This window comes from Centruroides vittatus, unplaced genomic scaffold (genome assembly GCF_030686945.1).
Source record: "Centruroides vittatus isolate TY-2023 unplaced genomic scaffold, ASM3068694v2 scaffold_2906, whole genome shotgun sequence".
In the NCBI taxonomy this organism is placed as follows: Eukaryota; Metazoa; Arthropoda; class Arachnida; order Scorpiones; family Buthidae; genus Centruroides; species Centruroides vittatus.
This window is the reverse complement of record NW_027122695.1, coordinates 457,190-466,651: the sequence shown is the minus strand read 5'-3', so window position 1 is coordinate 466,651 and position 9,462 is coordinate 457,190. Positions and strand designations below refer to the sequence as shown.

General features: G+C 43.2%; 1 protein-coding gene across 1 annotated transcript; it reads left to right on the top strand.

Annotated features, from left to right (window-relative positions):
• Positions 1-2,912: 2,912 nt before the first annotated feature.
• LOC136987932 (protein FAM200C-like) lies at positions 2,913-3,359 on the top strand. Its single transcript, XM_067285700.1, has one exon. The coding sequence runs from the start codon at positions 2,913-2,915 to the stop codon at positions 3,357-3,359; it is 447 nt and encodes a 148-aa protein (XP_067141801.1).
• The last annotated feature ends 6,103 nt before the right edge of the window (positions 3,360-9,462 follow it).

The window sequence follows — 9,462 nt, the reverse complement described above, 5'->3', positions numbered from 1 at the left end:
TACATCGTATTGGCTTAGTGACAATAAGAATGAAGTAACCAGACAATGTTAATTTTGACAAATAGTAACAAATTTTCAAGTCTGAATGTCAGTTATCATATATATATATTTTTTTTCTCATAAATTTTTCAAACAAACATTATCGAAATGTGTCGTATTTAAAACTAACTATATTGATAAATATATGTGATTTTTTTCATATGAATAAAATAATAATTTAATTTTTAGTGAATTTTTAAAATAATATTGCCTGATTCACCTATTTTGACCTTGGCCGTTTTACAAAATAAGGGGCGTGGCAAACGGCAGGCTAAGGGTTAATTATTAAACAATTGCACACCTTTATTACTTATTCATAATTGATATTTAATACTAAAATTAGTATTAATAGAAAATATTTTGTTTCAGTATATATTACTACTACAGATATTTTATTCAATAAACAATATAAAGTTTTGTAATATTAATTAAATAAACTAATTTTACTACAGTAAAATTATAACTGTCTTTGATATTAACATAAGCTTTATGAATAAAATATTTTAATTTGAATTATTTATTACATTGACTCTTGGAAATACTGTCAAAGAGTGTCAGTTTCCACCCCATTACACAATAAGCCCAAATAAATGAGTAAAATTACAATAAAACAAGAGAAAAAAAAGGACAAAGCTATAACATAATACATAAAATGCATATACGATGGAAAGTTATATAAAAAAAAGTAACTGTAAAGAGCACTAGCAATAAGTTTAAAAAATAAATAAGTATTTAAAACTTATGTAAAAATGTTCACATGCCCACTTTGGCTATAACGAAGTAAACATTCCATCTGGCTCATATTTGATAGACAAAAGATCTGCGTGATAAAGGAATGAAAACAAGCAATTATTTATTGTGACATTATGCCAGGCTGCAATTTTTAATCATATTTTTAATTAATATAATTTAATATATACATTCTCCACCTCAAATTAGTAGTCTTGCCCCTGTGCATCATACTTTTCCTGATAACAGGATCGTGCTAGTCATTAACTAACACCTTTCATTTTCATAAAGGAAGCTGTATAAACTATAAAACTTCAATATGTAATAAGATATCTCAGTAATACGGTTAAAATGACCAAAAAGGATTAAAACTACATAAGATATATATACATAAACTGGCTAAGTGGAGTAGCTGACTCAGCTGTGATGTCAGCCAATTCCTTTCCCCTTATGCCAGCGGTCGGGGAACCTGGGTAAATTACCCCGAATGGGGTAAAAATGAAATTATTGGGGGTAATAAGAAATTCAGATATTTTAGATTAAAAAAAATTAAAATATATAAAGTGTCAGAAATGAAGGGAACAACTAGATTATTTATACAACATTGACTTATTATAGCACGAATGAACTCATTATAGTAATGCTAGAAATAAAATAAAAAATTATCACGAAAAAATAAAGTATGAAAAAAAGCATTAACTAACATTTTTTAAGGCAACGAAACACCATCTGGACAAATCTACGTGAAACAGAGGATGTACCATACGATGCTATCAAGTGCTGACATCTGTCGTCTATTTTTTGTGGTGGTAGATTTTACCAGAAAAACAACGGCTCTTCTTAACCTTTTCGTTAATGTTAATTGTGCCCTTTTCGTCTTTACACAATTTTTTTACACATATCTTGATCATTTACCATTTCATCACTAATTTCAAACACAATTTTAAAATTTAATTTAATTTATGAGTTTTTAAACCTCTGGTTTTTCCACCCTTCAGATGGCAGCAGATAGAAATAGGAAAAGAACATACAAGGAAGGATTCCTTAATATGGTTTTACACAAATAGAAGAATGAAACCACAGTGTGTTATATGTTTGAAAGTACTGTCTTCAGAATCCTTCAAAAAAAGTCAATTGAAGAAACAGGTGTGAATGCAAATTATCCAAATGTCTTCCAAACCACGAGAATACTTGTAAATTTAGAAACTTGTTAGGTATACCTTTGATCAATGTTCAGCTATGCTATGAAGTAGCCTGGTTGATTGCCCAAAACAAGAAACCATATACTATAGGTGAGGATTTGGTTAAACCAACAGCTGTGAAAATGGCAGAGATCATGTGTGATCAGAAAGAAGCGAAGAAACTGAATTCAGTGCCTTTGTCTGCAAGAATTATAAAAGAATTTCTATCTTGGCACAAAATGTAAGGGAACAGGTTACTTTCTCACTAAAACAAGCTAAATATTTTGCTGTTCAACTTGATGAGACTACAGATGTCAGTAGCAATTCAAAGCTAATGGTGTATGTTTGCTACAAAGGTACACATGCAATTGACGAGGAAATTGTTGTTTTTTTCTCCTCTTGAGTTAAGGTCTCGTGGAATTGATGTGTATAATAAGGTTAATTAATACTTTAATACTCAAAGCATTAATTTAAAGTGGGAAAGCTGCATTACTGTGTCTGTTGATGGAGTGCCAGCTATGATGGGTCATATTAATGGTTTTTCAGCCTTTGTGAGAAAAAATAATTCCAAAATTGAAGTTAGTCACTGTATGTTCGATTGCCAGACACTTCTTGTGAAACATTTGGAACCTACACTGGAAGCCGTCTTGCATGATGTCATCAAGGTTGTTAATGCTGTCAAAGAATGTGCACTAAACATGCGACTGTTTCTTGAATTATGTCAGGATGGTGAAGCTGAATATACAGACCTACTTTATTATACAGAAGTAAGGTGGCTTTCATGTGGAAATGTTGAACAAAGAATTGCAAGGAAAAAACATAAATTCCATTTCAACCAGAGAAAAAATGTCAGCATTTGGATTAAAGCTTCTATATTAAAGACAGAAAGTAGAACAAAACAAGATAGCTTTGTTTTTGAAAAATTGTGAAAAAATTAGTTTTGATGACATCAAGGATACAGTTATGAGACACCTTACCAAACTCAGAGAGCGGTTCTTTGATTACTTTCCGGATCTTGATTTACATACTGTCAGTTGGGTTGTAGATCCTTGTAAATGTGAAATTGCTAACATCCCAGAAGAGCCTCAAGGTTTGGCAGAGGCACTTTTTGAACTTCAATCTAATAATGAAGCATGTATTCAATTTGAGAACAAGGCAGATCTGTCATCTTTTTGGATGTCAGAAGCTGCAAAGGTTTTCAAAATTGCATATAAAGAGGCGGTAAAAAAGTTGTTGCCATTTGCAACAACCTACCTTTGTGAACAAGGATTTTCCATTCTAATGAACATAAAAATGAAGAACAGAAATCAATTGAATGCCAAAGACTGTATTCAAATTGCTCTGACATCAAAAAGCCCGAATTTTGAAGTTATTGTATCAAACATGAAACATCATTTCTCCAAAACCTAAGGAGTAAAAGTTTTCAATGAAATTATTTTGTTCCAAAATGATAATTTTATTTGGTTTGTCTATTGTTTATTATTTTCATAAAACTTTTTTCATTTTCAGTGTAAAATGATACAAATCTAAATTAAACACTATTTATTGAATTGATTTTCTCCTTTTCAAAATGACGAGGGAAATTTTGGGGTAATGGCTAAAAAAAATTCCCACCCCCTGCCTTATGCCAATGTGTCCTTAAATCCAACAAAAGCAGATTTGTTAGCCTCTTGTGCAGAGGTTACTTATAAACTGCCAAACCTTATGTCGTGGCGGAATCGTGGCTCATTGAGATTGGTCACAATCTGGACCTATGGGTAACATTCCACGTTCCGTTTGATTTGAATGGACAGTGGACCTGGCAGAAAGCTACAAAACAGCGGGGAAGCTGATTGGTTGACCACCAGCCTGCCATAACACATATATAGATCATTTTAGGCTGGAAAGTGGGAGTTTGCTGTTGTCTGGCTAAGAAGTCATTTCATTGTCAAAGAGAAGGAATTATCATCTGGCGATCGACAAGTGATGTTTCCTGGAAGTGCCATCTGATCGTAAGGTGACTTTCTTGAACGGACTTTACAGGATTAAAAACATTTGTCAAGCATCAGCGCTCTGGTTAGAGAGATCATATTGTGAACATTGTAATTAACTTTTAATTTGACTCCTTATGTACAACATAGTGTTGAGTAAACTGCAGAAAGTTCAAAGCCTGCATTGTACTGAGTAATCCGAAAATGTGATACTGCGACAATGTCTTTTATTTGCAACAGAATTCAGAGCTAGATAGATAGCGTGCAGTTCGGCAGAGAATACCAAAGCAGCTGTTGGCAGTTGATCTGTGATCAGTACATCAAAACAGATTGCAAAGGACCCAATGTGACTACGAGATTTGGATTCGTCTGTATAAATTTGTGTGAGGATTTGCGCCTCCTAGTAAAAGGGGCGAAGTTGACCCGACTCGCTTTAGGTCAGGATGTCTCGAAAGGGCCTTTACCGTATGGGGGTAGTGGTTTGCTGAACGCAAAGAGGACTCACACTGAGACCGTGTTTTCCATTTTAACGCGTTTATTTTGACAGAAACATGCTTACAATAAGAGTAGTGTCGTCTCGTTGGTCCGTTCCTCTTGAGCGGTGGTTCGCCGTCCGTTTTGGAGTCCGTTACCGTAGAGGAAAGTTCCCACTGGAGGCTAGCTGGGGAGAAAAGTCCCTCGGAGAACCACGATGGGAAGTTCGGTCCCTTAATCTTAGTCACTCACGGGTGAAACGCTCGAAGTCCTCGAAGTCCGGTATATGATATCCGTCGACTCGGGTCTTCTCTTCTCAACCTTCACTTCTGCCTCCCCGTGCCCCGGGAGTTTCGGGCTTTTTATAACCTTTCTTTCCCGAAATCCCGAGTTTTTGGTTGGTCCGAACGAGGGTCTTCTTTTTCTCTATTGGTCCCTGGTCTGTTGCCAGGGACGCGATTCGGGCCGCGGGGTCGCCGAAGATCCCCGAACTCCCCCTCCCGGGCCGCTCCCCGTCCGAGTCGGGTCAAGCCCTTCCCCGGACGACGGTCCCGTAAATTACATCTAAATGTGTTTTTCTGACTTGGAGAAGGCGCAGCCGGGACCACTCGGCTCCGAATACCGCCTCCTCCGATGGAAAGCCGGACAGATTCCGCTTTGAACTCGGTGCAACCCGATGACCCAAACTTACTCCGGTCGGTCGATCCCTCAGTTGCTCCCACGATCTACGATCGGGGATCTGTCAATTAGGTCGGGAATGTGACAATTAAATCGTCTCGCGCACCCATTTCTTTACCATCTCGATCTTGTTTACCGGATAAATCACGGGTTTAACGACTTTAACTCGACAACCACTTTGCCAACAGGGGGGGGCGAACTTCCAACAGATGTCCGTTTAAGTTAGTTGTCCTGTTAAATTATTTACAAAACACAAAAAAAAACGGATTCTAGAAACTAAAATTAGACTTCGAATAGGAAGAAAACAGTAATTATTATTATTATTATTTATATTCTCAACTCCCGGCCCCACAGGGCTCCCCCTTTTGTAAAAATGACGCCTAATTTCGGGGCGTCATTTTACCTGGCGGCATGACGGCGCCAGTCCACACGTCGAGCGCTATTTCGTCGTCCCGATGGATTTCTAGACTCGATTTGGAGTGCGCGCGCGACCTAGTAGTTTAAATATGACCTCTCGGACCCGGACCAACCAAGTATATCTCGCTTAGGTGGTGTTTTACAACAACACTCGAACGCGATGACAGTTACAAAAATTTCGCGCATAAAAATTTTCTGTTAGCCGTCTATAGGACTAAACAGAATGGGGTATCCTCCCGACATGGCTGACCCCCGTGAATGGAGCTAGGATGCTCAATGTACATATGACGATCGATGCCGACAACTGGACTAAAAAGATTAACATGTGTTTGAGCGACACCGACAATTTCAAAGAATACCGTATATATCATTTGTACCGATTAATTGAGTAACATAAGTATGGTACGCACGAGTTACATTAACAATTTGCGCAAAATGAACACTGTATACATAGGTTTTACCGACAATTCTAAACAAAATGAATAACGTATATATATATATATGGGTCTTATCGACAATATAAATGAAACGAATAGCGTATACATAAGTCTTACCGACAATTTAAGCAAAATGAATAACGTATACATAAATCAGTGAGGTAGTTATATCGTGCCTTGGGGTTCGGACCACCTTGCACTTACACGTGGAACAAAAGAAACTCGGATAATAGACGACTAGATTGAGCTTCGCATCTCGATTGGCATCTACTTCGTGATCTACAAAAAAAATCTTACTGCGATCGTGTCTCTTCGCGTATTAGGTTTTCCCCGTTTTTTTCTCCGAAACGCCAAATCGATCGTTACTTCCGGCTACTTTCCCTTTTCGCACTAACGCTGGGAAACGAGTTGACCGTTTCCTTGGTTCCGTAGACCGTCCCGCGCCGGATTCACTCCCGTGACGTTCGAGGGGAGCGCCCGCCGGCGTGAAAAGCGATTAGCCGCTGACCCCAAATTTGGGCGGTCGCGTGTTTCTTGCCCGCAATCGTTAACTTCTCTCGTTACGCTCAAGACTTAATAGCTGCCTCCTTTATCGGGCAATTAGTCGTCCCTCGTGGTGCGATCCTTTCTGTCCGTCCGACCGAAACACGATCCAGCCACTTCGGCACGCGCCACATCGGGGGAGACAAACTCTAAAACGTTTTCCGAGAACAGCGACTCTCCGACAGTCACACTTCGGGTACCAAACCGACCGTCGTCTCGTCCCACGTTAAACAAAGAAAAACTCAAATCTCATAAAGAAAGAATATATATATATATTTATTAAACTCACAGAAAACAAAAAAAAAAATTTTTTTCTTTCTTTTCCCCTCTTTTTTTTTTTTCTTCGGGGGGGGGGTTTACCCAGGGTAAAACCGGCATCCTGGCTCGGCGGAGCGGCCGCTGCGAGAGGCTATCTCCTCGCGGATAGCCCCCAAACGGCTTCTTCCCGGGGCCTGTTCCGGTCCGGGTTCTGCGCCGGCACCCGTAGTCCCGACCCTGACCCGGCGGCGACGCTCCTCGAACTCGTTGATCTCCCTCGGCAGGGGTTCGCCCACCGGGAGGAGAACTACGGTCTCCTGGCCGCCTGCTCGCCAGGCTTCGGCCCTCCGGATCGCCTTCTTCAGTTGGACCTCGGGGACCGAGGTACCGCCCCCGGGAGTCGACTCCCAGGGCGCCGACCCAGTCCGACTACCCCCAAGGGTCTCCTTCTCCATCTTCCCCTCGATGCGGGGGAGTCACTTCGGTTCTCGTCTGCTCGAGGCCACCACTTCCCGGAGAAAGGGAGGGGGCATCGCCTCCTCCGGTTTCCTCTCGCCCACGGAGCGAACGGCCACCGTCACCTCGACGGCCTCCGTCTCCGGACAGGCCCTCGACGAGGGCGATGGGCAAAGCCAGGCAGTCCCCGTGCTTGAAAGTACTGAGCACACTGCCTGCTACCCATCGGGGCTCGTCCTCATAGGTCACCCGCTGGGCCCACTCTCCTAGGTGGATGTAGTAGCGAAAACGCCGAGTGTCTTCGCGGGTGCCCAGAGACCGGAGGAGGAAATAACCATAGGGAAATAGACCTGGTCCTCCCTTTTTTCCTCTCTCACGACCTGGGCCAAGAATTTGCTGTGGCCCCAGGCGATGCCGGCAACCCACGAACATCGCCGAGCCAGGTGCCATCCCATGCAGATCATTCGTAATGAGGAAGATTCCTCTTCCACTACCGCGGGATGGGCCCCCGCGAGGTGTCGAGAAATGGCTTCCCGAGGGCCCTCCCAACGGCACCCCGGGGCGAGGGCCGGACAGCGGCACGTCCGAAACGGACAATACTTTTCATGGGCCTCCCGGTCCCTTTCCCCTAAGAATTTCTTACACCCCTCTCGTCGATACCGACAGGGGTGCGCAAGGGCGTTGACTAGTTGGTCCAAAATAAAGCATTTTCCTTCACTTAAGAGCCCCCGACATACCGGGCAGCGTCTCTACGCGTCCCCGACATCGGGGACACACAATGTGACCATTCTCACATAGAGTGACGGGAGGGGCCGCCCTCTCCCAACACACCGGGCAGTCCACCAACCCGGCGAGTGTGAGGGCCATCTCCGTAAGGTCGACGGTGCGCCCAGCGGTCTCCCGGTCTTCTCGGTCCCTCGTCCGTTGGTCGCCATTTTTTTTTTCTCTATTTTTCCTTCCTAAAAACAAATAAACGAGACGTTGAAATCAGTCGACCGCTCCTATCCTATTCTCGCGTTCGCGTTTTCACCAAACCTCGTACTTCCGTCGAGGCGGTCCGCCCGATTTGCACGTTCTTCCTTTCCCTTCCGTTCAGCTAGCTTCACGACCATTGTTTAGCGACTTCATATTCGTTTGTATGCGACGCTCAATCTTTACAAATCATTACGTCTCCATACGACTCGAACCCCTTTCTGTGACCTTTCCGTTCGGTTCACAGGGTGATTACATTAGGGGCGTCAACGCGACAATTCCCTGAGTTTCTTGCACGCGAAATAGACATGTATAAAGAAAATTATAAATATATATATTTTTTTTTTGTTTACAAAAATACTTTACGGTCTCTTTGATGATGACCTCTCCTTACGGGAAGAGACCATCATTCACATCGAGTGAACAGACCATGAGGAACTAAAGGCAATTGGGGATACGTCTGGCCCTGATCTGCCATTCCCGAACCGTCAGTCTCCCCTTCCGCGCTTGAATCTATACCCGTATTGATCACAGCTTCTTCGCCACCCGAGGCGTTACCCCGTCTAGTCCGACTAGTGGTTGGCAAGACCCAGGGCTGTTCGGGCACTGGGCCTTGACTTCTCAACGCATAACCATGTGACGCACGCGCGCTAACCGCCTGAGGGTCAGACTCTTCGGGAGTCGTTTCCCCCATTTGGTCCTGGGTGATTGAGGTTAAGATAACCTCGTCCCACGGATCCACGGGCTCCGCTAATTGCGGTCTGTTAACCGTCGGCACATCGCTTTGGTCATTGGCGCGGGAGTCCGATCTCTCAATGCCGTTGCCGAGGTTTTTCCGAATGGCAACAGACCCGTCGATGTGGGTTCTGTCCGTGGTGAGGGGACCTCCCAGAGATGGTTTAGTATCTCTTCTTTACCATCCCTGGGATCTGAACGCCCACCCACGTGTTTGCCGTGCGTGGTGTCCCGTATGCCGGAAAGGGGGATCCTGGTAGTTGAGGGGCAACATAACGTCCCCAACACACTGCTTTGGCCCCTGCTTCGGATAAACGGGAGGCTCAAATCAGGCTCCGTTTGAGTCAATCGGCTGGTCGTTGAGTCATTGTTGACCTCGGCTTGGAGTCAACTGATCGATGCAGATTGGGCGGACATGTCAGACAAGATGTGCTCTACTTGACTGCATTGTGAGGGTATAGCTCCTGGGAAACCCTGGTGTGACGGTCTATGGGATCCTCTCATGTGACGGCATCCCCTTGTTGGGCCCCATGGTGGGTGGGGTCACTAGGAGCTGAATATATATTTTTAAAT

What these genes read in the sequence shown, in the direction of transcription:
- LOC136987932 (XM_067285700.1), top strand. Translation starts at nt 2,913, where the DNA reads ATGAGACACCTTACCAAACTCAGAGAGCGGTTCTTTGATTACTTTCCG.